The sequence below is a fragment of the Epinephelus lanceolatus genome, chromosome 10 (assembly GCF_041903045.1).
Source record: "Epinephelus lanceolatus isolate andai-2023 chromosome 10, ASM4190304v1, whole genome shotgun sequence".
NCBI lineage: Eukaryota > Metazoa > Chordata > Actinopteri > Perciformes > Serranidae > Epinephelus > Epinephelus lanceolatus.
Window position 1 is genome coordinate 8,524,871 of NC_135743.1, and position 17,722 is coordinate 8,542,592.

The 17,722-nt window shown below is 42.6% G+C and overlaps 1 protein-coding gene across 2 annotated transcripts in view; it reads left to right on the forward strand.

Annotated features, from left to right (window-relative positions):
* Positions 1-17,722, forward strand: part of rftn1b (raftlin, lipid raft linker 1b) — a 170,019-nt gene that overhangs the window by 13,442 nt on the left and 138,855 nt on the right. For both annotated transcript variants that reach the window (XM_033640549.2, XM_033640550.2), the window contains exon 2: positions 7,774-7,957. In XM_033640549.2, coding sequence (XP_033496440.1) covers positions 7,810-7,957 — 148 coding nt within the window. In that variant the 5' untranslated portion in view covers positions 7,774-7,809. The remainder of the gene's footprint in view (positions 1-7,773; positions 7,958-17,722) is intronic.

A 17,722-nucleotide genomic window follows, 5' to 3' on the forward strand; every position in this document is an offset into this window, starting at 1 on the left:
TTAATGTCCTCTTCCATTAATCCACTCTGAAGCTTCCCATGCTGCTGGGTTTGATCTCAGCAATGTTGTTATCAAAGCCTTGTAACATGGTCTTGTAAGACGGGGAAGATGTCAGTCAGACGGCATTAAAATCATTTGCTACAGTTGCTTCTTGTTGCTGATGCTGTGATGTCTCTAAGTGCAGACATCAGGTGGGGTTTGGTACAATTATCGTCTGCACTTACGTAACAGCCATGACTGTAATAGTTCCAGTTCCTCAGAATAATCTAAAGCTCAACAACTTCTTTATGAACAGTGGTTCAAATGACAACATAATGTGAAGCATTATCATCCAACTTGTCGGTGAAGATTCTCAGTCATCCAGGTCATGGTAATCCTAAGTGCTATATCGTAGGCAACTGGACTTGCTTGCGTTTCTTGAAGACGTTTCGCCTCTCATCCAAGAAGCTTCTTTAGTTCTAAATGACTGGTACAGAGTTGCAGGCTTTGAACCCAGTGTGGGTGTGAACCCCTGCAGAGTCGTAGGGGTCGTTGGGATCCCTCCCCAGACGACTTCACACCCATTCACCCCTGGTCCCACCTGACCCTAACGACTCACATGGTGGCCAGGTGGGTCAACGACTCACATTGTGACCTTAACGCCTCTGAAAATAAGAGCTCACGTGACCCCTACGACTCTGCAAGTGTTCCCACCCACACAGGGTTTATAGCCTGCAACTTCGTACCAGTCATTTAGAACTGAAGAAGCTTCGTGGATGGGAGGCGAAACGTCTTCAAGAAACACAAGCAAGTCCAGTTGCCTACGATATTAGCACTTACGAATATTATCATCCATGTCTGCAACTCTACAAGGCTTTTTAGCCTCTTTTAGCTCATTGTTTTGGCCTGAAAATTCTCCTCTCACCCGCAAAAAGCTAACTACTGAGCACCAAAGTGGAGACAGACAAGGGTAGAGACTACCTTTAACTGTTAGACCCAGATATTTCTCTTCACAAGGCAAGGCAAGGCAAGGCAATTTTATTTATATAGCACCATTCATACACAAGGCAATTCAATGTGCTTTACAAGAGATATACATTAAAATAAAACATTAAAGGAACAATAAAACTGTGTTTGAGATCATTAAAAACAAAAGCTAAAAGCAAGACAATAAATAGTTAAAAACAGTGCAGAAAATGCATTTAAAAAGCAAACATAAAGCAAAAGCAACAGCAGACAAATATAAAAACAATAGCTACAGATTATCCTAACAATAAGTTACATATCTGGTTCACTGGTAAGCTGCAGTAAATAGTAATGTTTTAAGCCCTGATTTAAATGAGTTGACAGTTTCAGCCGACCTCAGATATTCTGGAAGTTTGTTCCACAGGTGGGGAGCATAGAAACTAAAGGCTGCTTCACCTTGTTTGGTTTTGACCCTGGGAACACTGAGTAAACCTGTTCCAGATGATCTGAGGGGTCTGGATGCTTCATAACGTACAGGTAAATCAGAGATGTATTTAGGCCCGAGACCATTTAGTGCTTTATAGACATGTAACAAGTTTTTAAAGTCTATCCTTTGACACACAGGAAGCCAGTGCAGTGACTTAAGCACTGGTGTGATGTGCTCCACTCTCTTGGTGTTGGTGAGGACTCTGGCAGCAGCGTTCTGGATGAGCTGCAGCTGTCTTCACAATCTCCTCGCTCTTATTCCGTCATTTTTTGGCAGCAACTTGGACCTGATTTCAGTGGGGCTGCCCTCCTAATAGTCGAACAAACGTTAGTCGACCAGAAAGGCTATTAGTTGGCAGGCTGTTTAATCTTCATTAAAAGCTTCAAATATGTCTTGTGGCTCCACACTGATTTCATTTTTTTTATTAGCATTGGTCAAAAACAGCTCTTTTGATAGTAAAGGTTGCCGACCTCTCATCTATTGCAACTTGCAACAAACATCCTTTCCCTTAAAAGATCAAAAATGTTGTTAATGTTCAAGCTTTGCACCTGCTGGATATATAACACTGAAGGAATATTTTAACTTGAACGATTTATTTATTGAGAGAGCAAATGACTTTTGCACTTTTTAAAATGTGAAATGTACCCCCAATCACAGAATGTCTCATTTAGCATCTAAAGAGCAGCATATTTCCCTCAGGAGTTAATGGATATCAAAACAGACCTGAACTCAGAGAGAATATTGGTTTGTTAGGTGGCGAGAAAAAGCGCTTTAAATGATCGCTAATGTTGCTTCGTGTCTTCTGGGTGTGTAAATCAGCAACTGTTAGCAATATCAAGTTCGCAATAACAACTTTATGAGGTGATAATATGTCAGAGCTTTGTGATTTTCAGCTTGCAGTAGAGTTTTTCTGCCCCAGAGTGATCAAAAATAGATTATTTCAGTTTTCATAAAGTGCTCAATCCCCGCAGAACCAAAGGCAGTGACCCCGGTGATCAATATGAGCACTGAAAAAAAATCAAAGCTCGGACTGACAAATGGTTGTTGACTGACATATAGAAAACATGGCAGTGAAAGACAAGCACCTCCCCGAGGTTACCTTTCACAATCAGCACAATACAAAGTGCTGTGGGATGTTTTGGTTGTGAGGGCCAAAGCTAAGTGCATCCCAGCTACAACAAAGCATCTGAACGTCAATCTCGGCTTACGAGGGGAGAATCTTATCGAATAAAACCTCTTATCAAATAAAACCTCAAAATGCCATTAGCTAGAGACAAAAGATAGAACGAAATGGCAAAAGGATCGTTGCTAATTCAGCAAAAGGGAAATCGATGGCCCTCTTCCTGTTTTTTCTGTAGCTACCCAGAGTCTGTCTACAATGTCAAGCATCCCTGACTCCCCGCCTGTCAATCTTCCCCCCCCAAAAAAACGCCAGGGTGTAAAGGAGCTGAGGCGGAGCGCTGTGGGGGCTGCAACTGCCCGGAGCTCCCGCCTCAGAGGAGAGGTTCGAGGCAAGAAAACAGTGACTCAAAAAATCATAAACATCTCACATTTCCTCTGTCAGTTCAGCTCTAAAAATACTCCTTCGCCTCACATCTCCTCCTCCCTGGTCTCAAGGAGCTATGCAAATACAAGCCCCTCGGTTTTTTTTTTTCCTCATCCACTTTGTTTTCCTTCCATACCCCTCCCTCAAAGCCCCCCATCCTATTGTTCTGAATACCTCTTCTCCAGCTCTTGTAGACTACATGACAGAGCCTCGCCTTTCCCTCTTGTTGTTCCTACTCTCTCCAGGGTAGGAATGATAAAAGCTATTTACAAGTAACTGTAGGCAACAGTGAAAATCCAAGACTTGGAAAAACTCTTTTTTTCTCACCCTGTTTTCTTTGATGGCAGAGCCATTTGTGATGCTGCGTGGTGAACTGCAGCACAGTCCTGAGTGACAATTTAAGGGGGGACTGAAGCGCTTTTAGGGACGTTGACTATGCCAGCTTCGGCACATTGTGTTTGGCTTTTTTGTTCTTGAAAACGGAAGCAAGACGTCAGCCCTGCCTGGCACGTGCACAGAGGCAAAGACGCGACTCCCCAGTACATCTCAGGCACACACAAACCATTCGGGAGGCTTTTTGAAGTTTCCGGTTTGCAGGACTCAGTGTGTTCAGGTATTAATCACAAGTCCATCAGCCCGTGGTCCATTTCGGCGAGGTGTTCTGAGGGTTGTAGAGATACAATTGTGATCCACATTGAGATTCATAAAGCCCAACAAAGACATTCATGTAAGCGCCACTGGAAACACTGGCTTTCATGACAGCCGTAATGAATCTCCCACCTCATCTTTCACTCTTTCTCTCTCCCTTCTCCCTCATCGTGCGTTGATCACCCCTTTTCTATTCAACTGACTCTAATTGCACGCCCTTTTTCCTCTCCAGACTCTACTTGCCATGCATTACCCGCTGCCGCCCCCCCTCGCACATTTTCCGACGAACAATCTCCAACCCGGCCACCCCCATTTCCTCTCTCTCCCTTGATTGATTCTCACCTTTTCCATTCTTGCCGCTCACCTCATTAACGGAGCCCCCGTCTGCTCGTTTCCTATTTCGTCTCCCACTCCTTCCTCCGACATCCCAGCCCCCCGCCCCTCCTCACTTCCTGTCCTGTCTCTGAAGCGGCGGCCGGCTCGGATTCCTAGTTTCCAGCCAAGGCCCTGCGACGTTGTGTAATTAGTAAGGAGCATAATAGAGAGGGTTCCTCATCAGCCGGGGTGGAAGAGGAGGGGAGGGCACCACTGCCATCTACCCATCTACCCATCCATCCATCCATCCATCCATCCTTGAGTTTAATCAGAGGCACACAATAGGATGTCACCTGCTCCCAGACACAGTCGCTAGAGAGAGGCAGTGATGCTGTCACAAACCATTTGGGGTGAGGCGGCGTCCATGGTGCCGGCTCTTTAAGGCCTCCTCTTCTTCCACGGTTGTCTCTGTTAATTTGGTCTCCCTGGGAACGAGGGAGAGGGAACCCGTGAAAAATCAAGCTCATTTAGTCGTGTTTATTTATTTATTTACAGACGCTTATCCGGCATGTTCTTCTTTATTGGTTTTCCTTTTGAAATCCCTGCGGAATCATGGATATCAGAGAGCATGAATGTTTGCTTTCATATCCTGTATGTGTGTACACACATGTCTGTGTGTGTACAGTATTTCACGGAGAGTTTAATCTGGACCTCAATCATATCCAGATTGACCCAAGTCAGCCATGCCCAGTGGGGGGAAAGTAAATAAATACATTTACTCAAATTCTGTACTTAAAGGTCCAGTGTGTAGGATTTAGTGGCATCTAGTGGTGAGGTGACAGAACTGAATCTTCTCTCATGTGAAAAGCCTGTAAGAAAGCTATGATGGAAGATGCAAAAATGTGAACGTTCCTATCTAGAGCCAGTGTTTGGTTTGTCTGATCTGAGTTACTGTAGAACAACATGGTGGACTCAGTGGAGGAGGACCCACTCTGTATGTAGAAATAAATGGCTCATTCTAAGGTAACAAAAACAAATCCATCCAATGTATTCAATGCCAATTATAAATCCCCAAATTCTACACAGTCCTTTTTTTCCAAATTGGTATTATTCTCTACTTGTATTATACTTGTACTGATTGTACTTTGTACTTTACTGCATGTGTTTGACACCTACAGTTATTAGTTACTTTCATGAAGGGGCTGTTTGCCCTGTTTAGTTCAAATTCAAGTTTGCTTGCCCCCTACATGCAGTTTGTTTGGGCAGATGTGAACACAGCAATCACACTCAGGTGCACGGCAAAACAACCGGACTGAGACATTCTTGAAGAGGTAGTCTCGGTCTGGTTACAAATGAACTCTGGTGCGGTTCATTTGTGGTGAGAACGTGTTCCGACCTGGATCTGAACCAACTGCAGTCACATGACACATTGTTTGGGTTAAACATGAGCATGTTACAGTCCTGGAGGATTATTAATGTGCACCTCCTCCTGTACTGCCTTAATATGCACATTCAGCACATCCAATGCATCAAAACATTGTTTTCTAGTTGGAGCCGCGCCTCGTTTTCAAACTGTATGGTTTGACTAAAATGAACAATGACAGCAATATAGTCCACGATGAGCAGCGCTAAAATCAACCTGCGTAGTTGTCCCTCCATTGTGACATTAGAAAGTGTCACATTTATCTTGCAAGTGTACTCTTCTTCAATGTTTGCTTTACTTCCTGGATTTTTCCCACATGGAAATTCTGACCAATCAAGAGCAGCTTTCTCGCATAAGGCAGTCCTTTCAGAAAAATGTTTTTTTGTGATTGTTGTGGGCAAAAATCCTTGATTATGCAGCACGTTTTCTTAAAAAATGCGATGGAATATGCGGGATATTTATGCAATTTCATGCGATGAAATTGCGGGAACTTGCAAAAATTGCGGGAACTTACAAAAACTGCGGTTTGATGAAAAAGAGGAAAAAAGTGATTCCCCTAACACCCTGTTCTCACTAGGCTACTACCTTAATGTAGTCATTTCTAACTACTTCCTATGATAAGCAAGCATACTACATCACAGAAAGTGCAGGGAATATTTAAGTTCTCATCTTGTTTTATTTCAGACCTTAATAAACACATGGATCAAACTTACAAAACATTGCTGAGTTAAACAAGTTCTGTAGCTAGAATATGCTACAACTTATGTAAAAATAAATAAATAAAATATATATTATGTCGTGAAGGCTATTGAGAGAGATCCGTTTTTGCGCACCTGCTGGTTAAGCGCTTTTTGAAAGGAGTCAGGCGACAGAGACCTGTCACGTGCTCTTTAGCGCCACAGTGGGATTTACCCCTGGTGTTACGCGCTCTGGGAGAACCTCCCTTCGAGCCTCTGTCACAAATCTCTCTCAAACTACTGTCATTAAAGACAGCACTTCTCTTAGCCCTGACTTCGTAAGAGAGTGAGTGATTTATGTGCGCTTTCAGTCTCCCTGTCTTCATCTCGTTATCAGAGATGACGGGAGCGCAGCTACTCTGAGGCCGAATCCCACATTCATGCCTAAAATCATAACCAGCTCTTTTAGATTGAGAGTTATTTCACTGGAAGGTTTCTTCCCTCCTCCCCGCAGCAGGACAAGAAACATCACACCGACTCTGCCTAGTGCGCGCTCTGTCTCATTACGTGACGCGCACAGCAAGCCTCAGAGAGACACAACAGTTGTTTGTACATTACAGAGAGCATTCACAAGGAAAACCCCTCTTGCAACGAAAATGCGAGGATTATGAAATCATGCAAGCCCTGCATATTTTGCGCATTTTACGTGGAAATCGGCGATTTATGCGGCGAAAGTGCGGCGTCTTTGAAAAAATGCGGTCCCCGCATGAATATGCGAACTTTGGCTGATTATGCGTTGAATTATGCGATCACATAATCGCGTTTTTCTGGAGGGACTGACAAGGCATTTGATCTGGTCCGCTTGTAAATGCTGCCGTGAGAACATGAACCAACTCTAGGCAATTATGCAACTTTGTACCAAAATCAGTCCCTGATTCAGACCAAAGCAAGACAACTCTAGGTCTGAAAGCAGCCTAAGATTATGTTCTAGGGCCATGCTAATTGATGAGTATGTTTACTTTTAATGCTAAATGACATTTTCAGTTCACATACTAAAAACTTAATTGTACGTTCTCATCATTCCAGTCAGCCATTGGCTTTCATTTCAAAACATGGTGACACTGCTAAGAATAGATTCAACAGGGCAACAAACACATATGGTCAGAGAATTATGCAAAGAACTATTTGTGAAGATAATATTATTCTTTTTAATGTATAAAATGATGATTATTAAGATCATTAAATAAAGTAAGATTAATATGCTCTTACATAGTTATAATGATATGCAGATTTCTTGTTTAATGTGAAGAATTATTTATCTGAAGCAAGTGTCAAGAGTCTCATTAATTTATTTTTTATGTCATATAAATATGAATGGAAACCTTTAGTTGCGTGGGATGGTAGAAAAAAAATAATGTAACATTTGATTTATAGATCTAATTATATATCTAATATTTATGTAATTAAAAAAAGATTTATATCAAGAGCTAAAACTTGCATGGTCATGTCAGTATTTTTATATCAACAAGGAATGAATTGTCCATTGTGGTGCTGCTACTCTTACTTCAATAAAGGATCTGAGTACTCCTTCCACCACAGGCTACCTCCATTTTTCGACACCACACACACACACTAACCTGTGCGCACTAAGTCATTTACTCGCTGGCTACACACACACAAACACACAAGTGACAATGAAACACTGTCTCATCCTGTTTTGTCTGGTTGGCAGGATCCGTACAAAGAGAGACAGACACACTGTGGAGCCATGGGCTGCGGGCTGCGCAAGATGAAGCCAACGTCGGAGGAGAACAGTCCGGGGAAGATTTACTCCACCCTGAAGAGACCACAGGTGGAGACTAAGGTGGGCGTGGCCTACACCTACCGATACCTGGACTTCCTCATCGGCAAAGATGGTAAGACATGAATTTATATAAATCTGCTTAAAGGGACAGTTCATCCAAAAATCAAAAGTACATATTTTTCCTCTCATCCGTAGCACTTTTCATTAGTCTAGATTGTTTTGGTGTGAGTTGCCGAATGTTGGTGATATCAGCTGCCTTCTCTTTGATGTAATGGAACTAGATGGTATTCGACTTATGATGCTCAAAGCACACATTGAAAAACTCAACAGCAATGTCTCTTTCCACAAGTCACGATTAAGATAATCCACAGACCTTGTCGAGCACGAGCCTCTTGTCAATGAGTAGATGCACGCTTCCTTCTGCGCAGTGACACAGTTGGCAGTTCGGTAGAAAGACAATCAACCCCATTGTCAGGAAAACTGTTGGCATCGTACATTTGTGCAAACCATGGATACGATTTTTCATTTCTTTACGTTTCAACAACACTGTGGTTAATGTGTGGTTAGGTTTAGGCACAAAGCACACTTGGTTTTGGTTAGGAAAAGATTGTGCTTAGGCTTAAAATACCTGTCTGGAGAGGCTGTCAATGTCTCAGGGAAAAAAGGCGTTTCGTGGCACTATCCCGGCTGGAAAAACAGCGACAGGTTGCTGTTGCACTGGAACTGGAAACACAGCAATTACTCATTAAAAAAGACTAAATTTGTTATTTGTTGGTCTTGAAAAGTGACCTGCAACTGGGCAGGTGTGTCGCCCAGGTATCATGCCATCCGCCATCCTGATTCATAGCTCTAGAAGTAAGAGGAAAATATACATTTTTGATTTTGAGGTGTTAGAGCCATTTCTAGAAAGTCCCAGTTTCCTATTATTTTTTGAGGCAGGTGTGCTCAAGTGAGTTTGGAGTGTGGAAGATGTCACAGGGTTACAGTCTTTAACCGCCGTGTTTTTGGTTCATCTTGGTTTTTATTGTTTGATGAAGTCGTTTAATACCCCATTGATTTTAAATTTGTTTTTGTAAAGGCCTGTTTATTCGGGGAATGTCTGGGGATTTTTGCTTTTTTAATTTCTTTTGAACGCGACAGTCAAGACAATCAGTTCATAATGTCATCTTGCAACTCTCCATACATCCTGCAAATCAGTCAACTCTAAAACCAAGCGAAGCACCTGGATCATCAAACAGTGAGTAAAACTAAACCAAAGATCTCCCGTTATGGCGCCTGTGGGCGGCTGTTTTTGAACTTATTTGAAGCAGCAATCTGGGGTGAACTGTCCCTTTGAAAGCAGGGTCACATCATTTTTCACCTTTATTGTTTTTGACAGGAAATTCAGCTTATCTACTTTCATATTCTTTTGGCACGACCCTCAATCCTTTTATTTCAGTAGTAGTTTTTATTCCAAATAGAATATAACCCCTCGAGTTGAGCACTAAAATCCTGAAGTCTCAGCATAGCAGAAGTTGATATTGATCAGTTATCCCCTCAGCTCCCTTTTGCAGATATGTTATGGTCATTTTGTGCTGCGGGGTCGTAAAAATCTAAATTATTGCCCCTTTCACATGCACAGTTGAAATTATATGAATAGCTCAAGGCCTTTGGCATTTTGCTGCATCATACCTCAGCGCGATGAGAAGGCAATGTGCCTCACAAGTTTTGCACGGGGCTGATGTGCAATCTACATCTTATTGCCGTGTGTAGTATTTTACTGAGCAATGCAAACCCCCGGTGTGATTAATCTGTCTGAAAATGCCATTATACCTGCGTGTCCCCGGTATAAAAACATTAAGGATTCAGATGCAGAATAAATCTATCACTCATGTAAATGCAGTAACAGCACACTGACTGTAATTTTCATCAGTATTTTCTTGTAATGATGGAGTGTTAATTAGCGCCTGCTCCCTGTATAGCAGCCACTGTTGTAATTTCTTTTCTCACAATTAGTCAGTTATGCTTTCAAGTTGTGCTAATGATATAGAATTTTCCAGCCCGATCCACGCCAAACATCCTGCTGGCGGCCATCAATTATATATGGCACTGAGTCAGACCCGCTGGCAGGGGGATGCAAACAAAGTAAAGGGTGGCCCGCTGGGTGGAGAGACAGTTTAGTTCAAGGTCACACGTTGGATCCTGACTAAAGTATGTTTCGGCTAGTTTCAGTTGAGGAGACGCTGACCTGAGTGGCTCTGCGCTCTGACCGGCCTGGTGAGCTGTAAATATGTAAACAGGTTAACTATGAAGATGCTGCTGACAGACAAAGAGAATCTGGGGCTCCCTGTGCTGTGGATGGAAATATGGAAATTAATCAGCTCCCTTTTCATAAGAGAGAGCATCCCTCTACTGATGCACACACAGACACACACACAAACACGCACACACACACACACACACACACACACACACAGACAAGGCCGGTAGAACCCCTTCCTCCCCTTCCTTTCCTCAGTCTAAGGTGTTTATGAGATAGGAGGTGGGTGTTGCTTCCTGACATGCAGAGACCTACGGTAGCGTGTACTGAGGAGTATTCTTGTCTTGTTATGTTCTAAACTTAGAGTTAAATATTTGATTAGGTGGTTAGGTTATATTAGGTTAGATCAGGACATGAGCGGGCCGAGCTAAATTAGGATGGGGTAGAGTTAGACTGGTTAGGTTAAATTAATTGATTAAACTGAGACAACAGATTTAGCTCGAAACGTCATGTGGATGTTTTAATAAATTGCACTTAGAGGAGCTACAGTGTGCAGATCTTTTCTTTTGTTTTGAGCAACAGATTTTTCAGAGTTTTCAAAATCTAATTCTAGAGACTTTATTTAAAGGTCCAGACACATCAGGCCGACTGTCAGGCTATTGGTGAGCATTGATTGTCCTAGTTTTTGCAGCATGTCAGACCACTACCAACCAGTGGCTTCTGGTGGCTAATGTTAGCAAATTGATAGATGCTGCCAGTCAGTTTGCTGACTTTAAGACTCTCTACTTGTGGTGCGATCAGCTACATTTAAAAAGAAAGTCAATGTGCCATCATCCTGTCATTCCTTTTAGCTTTTGTGTCACACACTAAAATGATCATGTTGCTCGTATTCTTTAGAAATTTTGATTGTAGAAGGATTCAGTTGCAAAAGAGCTGTAGGAAACATAGGAGTCTTAAAATGTCGTCTTGTTGTGTTATTGGGAGCCAGAATAGAAGGCGTCATGGCTCAAAACTTAAATTCTATCACATACCAGCCGCCACTGTCTGTCAACAAACACAAAGACATCTATGGTTAAATGTGATAAGACCAAAGGACTGGACGGAGGCCATCATCAAAATGCTCCCATGTGCAGCGCACACTTCATATCAGGTTAGGGAAAAAGTATTTCCTGTTGTAGGGATGAATAACGTTATGTGTATTAAGGGTTATCATGTCCACCTCATCAGAAACTGGGGATGTATTAAGAGGAATAGAGGAATGCTGACGTTAGCTTCAATAGCAAAACAAACTGGAAAGTGTTCAAGTGTCGTCCTCCTTTGTAAAACTGGCGTAGTAAGCAACCACAAAGCTTCCTGTGACATCATCCATCCACTGAGTGAGAGCATACAGGTCAGCCAGTCTGGTCCCGTTGGTCAGTGTTTACTTATTCAAGTAACATCAGTGAGCACCTGACATGGTGCGTTCATAAATTCAGACTGACACTCTACACTAAAATGAGAGCCCTGTTGCTCCAAGAAACGGAGTGTTATATTTCTACATGAATTAACAAACGGTTAGGTTAATCACACGCTCACTCCGCTCGGCGCTTTGCCACTCTGAGAGTGCTTTGCTCTGGATAACCAAACGGTACATTCAGACTGCGCTCTGTATTTTTGAACGGTCCAGTTTGTGCCAGAGTGCGCTCCAGATCTCAGAGTGAGTATTTCTGAACGCACCACTCACATCATCTTCCTCCATTGTCTAAAACAAGGCAAGAGAACTTGCTAGCTAGTGCTCGCTAATGTCTGTGGTGAATTGTTTTGCCTTCAGCTAAGCCCCACCCACCCAAAAACATCATACTGTTTACGAACAGTAAAAGGGTCTATTGACTCCCAAAGCATTTAGACTGAAGTGGCATGACTGCATGCTTATATTTGTACACATATAAAACACGTTCTGCTTGTCTGATGAGACACAGTCAGTGTGTTTACTCACACACAAACATGCTGTTTACCTTGAATATTCAGATTAAGTGTTTAATACTAATGAACTCACAAAGCACTTTAACACATCTGATATTCCTGATAATAGCCATAACAGCAAAGAAATTCTGCTAATCCCTCCACAAAGTACAAGTAGACCCTCTTCGTCTGCTTCCACTGCTGGGCACACCCCTCATTATTCAGACACACTGCTGTGCTTCCAGTTCCCCCCTGTGACATTTTACAGATTGAACGCAGAACCAAAACACAGAAGGAGACCAGACTCAAGCATATCAATACCCAGAGTCACTTTAAAGAGTAATCCAACTCCATTATAGAGTGTAATGTCATCTGCAAACTTCTACAGACCGTCTGAACAGCCGATAGCTGCGTAGACAAGACATGAGAGCTGGGGTTGAGGTCAAGGTAAATCTAAGATTAGGGTGCAGAATTAGGATTAAAGGTTAAATATAAAATGGAGGTCATTAAGGTTGGGAAATGGGAAATTAGTGTGCTCAGGGACGACTCTGTGTGTGTTTGTGTGTGTGTGTTGTAGTCCGGGGAGGATATGAGGGTGCTATATATAGCCATCACTCTGTTATTTCTGCTCATGACAGTTATAGCTGAAATGATGGTGGGAGGGGAGTTTGGTGGCGGCGGTGGGAGGCCACTGGGGAGGAGGAAGGTGGGGGGGGGGTTGGTACGGGAAGCCGGGAGATGTAGTGCTTGGAGTGTTCACCCTGACAGTTGATTAGTCTCCATTAGTTTGTCAGGCTGACTGGACTGGATGGATGAAGGAGCCGGGAACGTGGGCGTCTGGGGGCCAGGCGGGCTCCTTTGTCCACCGTCGTACAGGACCTGACATGAGGGCGGGGCTGGAAGATGAGGCAGGAGGTGGACGGGTGCCTCCCTTTTGTTGAACTCTGTGTGTGTGTGTTTGGCTCATGGCCACATTATTATTTTCAAGTATTCCCTGTAATGGTGGGGGTTGGTACTTACTGTAATCAGTTTCCTCTTACTCTGTCACTCTGTCACTGTCAGGATGCCTCTGTCTATGTTTCTCTATTGTTCACATCTTAAAATATGTGTGTGCGTGCATGTGTGTGTGTGTGTGTGTGTGTTTCCCATAGGAGCACATTAAGTTTGAGAAATCAGAGTCTGTCAGTGCAGCCCCAGTGGCTGAATCATTTCACTGCATCAGCAGATTTTCGGGTTGAAGGGTTAGCGTGTTACTCACGGCTGTAATTACCTTGTACCAGGTATGTAAGTGTAGGCAATGATTCATATGTCTGGACTTTTTTTCCTACAGGAAACCTGTAAAATATTTAAGACACAGAAAAAGATTGTGAATATAAAAAAGGTCTCTGGTAGAGCTGTAATCCTCTTCATAAATACAGATACTTAGAGTGTGAGCTGCTGCAAAAATTGGGGATCATTTTTTACTTGACAACTGGCTCACAGCTACTACTAACAGTCGCATACTTCTCAGTAACAGTGAGTTGTGTTTTCTAAAAATTAAGTAGTTGCCCTGTGGAGTTGTATTCCAAACAGAAAACTTATATTTACATTAACTGTTCCTTACCAAAACATGTTGAGTAATGTTCTAACAAAGTGCTGAATGCATTTCCTTCCTCTTTGCAAAGCTGACTTTTATCTGAAACCTGTATTTTCTAACATCTATATTTGCAGTCTATTTCCTTCCTGCTTTTTCCTTGCTACTTTTTTGGGCTCTGTTATTACCACCTGTCGATCAGTGGAATAGTTAAAACCACAGAGTGCTGCGGGGATGATGTTTTGTTGAAGGCCAACACGGAGGTTAACATCGCCCTGACTCCCTCAACAGAAAGCCAAGTGAGTTTTTCTAATGCACTTTGGATTGGTGCAAAAAATAAACTCTGTGGTAAAGAAATGTTTACCATACTTAGATGTTTTGTTCAGAAAGATAATCTTAATAAATGTGCAAATGCAGTCACCACAAGTAACAAGCTAATGTCAAGCTATAAACGAACAACACCACGGTCGCATGACTTCAACTTCACCTCCACAACAAAGCTGTAAAGCAGTGCTCAGCGTGATGACACTGTAGTCTCATTTAGCCACTTGTTAGCTACTGCCTTTTTAAAACTGGGCTTGGGGTATTTACTGATGTATTTTATACCACAGAACTAAACATGAAAACCTCTCCAGCTTGTGTTAACCACAGACCTTATTTCAGGCATTTAACTGAAGTGCTAACTCATATCCAGGTTTTAGGACTCATTCCTGCACCACGCTTGTGGCAGGAATGTGCATCTTGTCATTTGTCCTCATTGACGTGCACAAGATACAAATAAAAGGTGACCTTTTTGGATTGTTTTTGGTTATATGGTTGTGTCATTGTTTTATTAATAGTGCTTATGGCTTGTTGTTTTGGCTAATGTGCCCTTCTATGGACATGGCACCATGGCTATTTGTAATGCCTTTTTCTTATACACATAAACCATCAATGTGAACGCGAAAATTAGCCAGTATGGCTAAACCTGGAACATTTATGTGACTTATGTCTCTTTCTAAATAAAATAAACATAAAACATAAACATAAGCCAGGTCATCAGAATTTTGCATTAGAGTGCTACTGGTGGTCAAAAACTTCATATTGTACCTACTTTTGAAAAAAAAAGAAGTAACAAGATCTTCCTCTTGCAAATAAAAAGTTGAATTCATTAGCAGTAACACCCACTCTTGCTCAACTCAGTCTACTCAGTGACTCATCCAGCCTTTTGGTCGGGTATGACCAGTAGCTCATGGTGGCTAATGTTAGCAAATTGATAGATGCTGACTTTAAGAGTCTCTACTTAAGGTGCAATCATTTGAAAAGACATTCAGTGTGCCATCATCCTGTCAATGCTACTTGTGTTTTGTTTTAACTTTTGCGTCAAATGATAAAATGATCATGCTGCTGGTATTCTTTGGAAATTTTGATTGTACAAGAATTCAATTGCAAATTCAGATGTAAAATTTAGATATGTGGTGTATTGCTGTCCACTTTACCTCCAACTCAGATATTCCTGTCATATTTTGAGGATCAAATCAGGCACGAGGAATCTTCGTATCACAGCTTATCTTAGGCAATTTAAACATCCCATTCCCAGGTCATCAAATATCGACGCTCTGTCACATCCCTCTGCATCTCATAGTGACGCAAAGGGCAACCTTAAGCACAGTGGTTCCCAACTGGTCCAGCCATGGGGTCTGGATTTCTCTGTAGTCATTAGTTCACGGTCTACGCAGTTGAATAAATTCAGCATAATACTTGAGTTTGGCCATGTCATCGAGCTATTCCTCTGTCTCTGTCTCTGTCTCACTCTACAGGAGGAAACAGCACTTCAAAATAAAAGCTCTGTGCCGGAAATTTGCGAGTCACTTGCGGTCTATTCAGAATGGATCCGCGACCCACTTTTGGACCATGACCCACCAGTTGGGAACCACTGCTTTAGCGCATACGATGCACAGTTTAAACTCATTTCAGTACATGGTTAGTGCTGTAAAACTGTCGCAGTTAGGTTTAGGCAACAATATTACTTGGTTAGATTAGAAAAAAAGATCATGTTTTGTGTTAAAGTAAGTACGTTTCTTACGGAATGTGACGTAAAAACACGAGTGGCCTCAGTGTGCGTTGTTACAGTGTTACGTCAAAATATTTACTTCTGGTTTCTTTGGGGACACAAACTGTGGTCTTCTGGGTGAAAGTCCGTTTTGTTTGACCAATCCACCTTCCCTCCCTCCACAGACTTTATCAGCCTTTAAACCATGTCAGTTGCTCTAAGCGTTAAGTATTCCCGCCGATGGGTTTACACTGGAGTTAGCTGAAAGCCCAGTACGTCTCATAAAGACGCTAAAGGGTATCTTTGGTGTCAATTTCACACACCAAGGTGCTTAACAAAGCATCAGTATTTGTGAGAGCGGGCTTCGTATTTCATCATGTTACAGGAACAAGTAATATGATTATATTAATCAATTACTTTCTAGTGTGTTGTGACACACACACCAAAAAAAGATCCATGTTTGTTTGATCCTGTAGGCAGCATCAGAAACAATTACACTGTCATATGCAAAACAGAAGCAACTGTGAGAGGAAATTGTTTTTCTTGTTAACTTCTAATTCAGGAACCATTATCACTGTCACTGTCTAATTTTGCATAACAAAAGAAAGCCATTCTGTAAAAAACTTAATGTACAGAAGCAGCAGAAAAATGTTCTGCGTCAGCATTTTTAACTGGGGACAAAATTAAGGCTGACTCTTTGCTTCCCCTTCACCCCTCTCTTCCTGGGAAATATGCCCTCATGACGCTGAGTTCACTATGACTACTGTGCTGTGAATAATGTTTGCAATTATTTGTTGCCACAGTGTTAGATCATAGCTTTCTGCAACTGCCACCCCAATGGCCCCGCAGGCTACTAACCAGCCACCAAATGTACAAAAATAACAGCTTTCACTGCAGAAACAGTGATGAAAGGAAGAGTAAATCGGTGGAAAGCTGTAGGTAATAAAACTCCTCTGCGCCGAACATCAGCGTCAGCCCACCAATGAGTTGTTGCCTCATGTTGCTGTATCATTTCGGAGCAAGCATTCAGCTTCATGGTCACTCTGCTACCATTCATCCGCCTCTGAAAGAGCTGCGGAAAAACAAAACGGAGAGTCTGTTTGATATTGAGATCATGACCCTACAGGGAGCTGAGAAAGCGCCTTGCTGTTGCTGTGTTAGATGGTGTGGAAAGAAGCCATTTCATCGTAAACACAAGCACACAACAGACTCGGGGATGTGTGGCATGAATCTTTTTTCCCGAAATGTGATTTTGAAATGTTAAAAATGCCAGGAGAAAAGAGAAATTGAAAACAAGCTCAATGCGTCGCGTCCTCTCTGGCAGCCGGGTCAGGAAATACTGGAAATATAAAGATGTCGCCCTTGACATCAAAGCCGGAGAGCAGACGTGTGAGGCCTGCACACACACACACACACACACACACACACACACAGGCCCAGACACACACCGTTTGATATCATCTCAGGAGCTAGACACATCATTTATATGCAAAACCCCCAGAGCCCCGAGTCCCCTTGTTAATATGAGCTGTAGCACTGGTGGCAGGTGAGTGACACGCAGGAGCAGCCTCTCCCCCACCCGTCACTCCACTCAGATACAAGACCGAGCTGCAGGAGAGGTCAGCAGGAACGCCGCACGCCGGAGTGGCTTTCTGAGGGGAGATTAGTCCTTGGATGGCGGGGGAGCCGGGATATATCCCCTGGCTCCTCAGCTTGAGAGGTGGAATTGAATCGCAGTTATTGAAGGGGGGAATGACATTGAAGTCTAAATTCACGGTCATCTGGTTTTTACATTATATTTCCATTATATCCCCGCTGCCCAGGGTGTGGCTGCGCAGCTCAAATCACAACATGATTGTAAATTAGATGCGGGCAGAAGTGAGATGAATGGGGAATGTGTTTGAGAAATCAAAATGGGCAAGCGGTGATTATGTATTGGAAAACACTGAATTAATAATCCGGACCTCCTTTGGAACAGGCCGGTCTTTGCACACTGAGCGCTCCTGATGAAGGTATTCAATGTGATTACTGGCAAATTGTGGAATCTCTTTAGAAAACGTGCATGAAATATGCATCAGCTGCCGTCCAGACC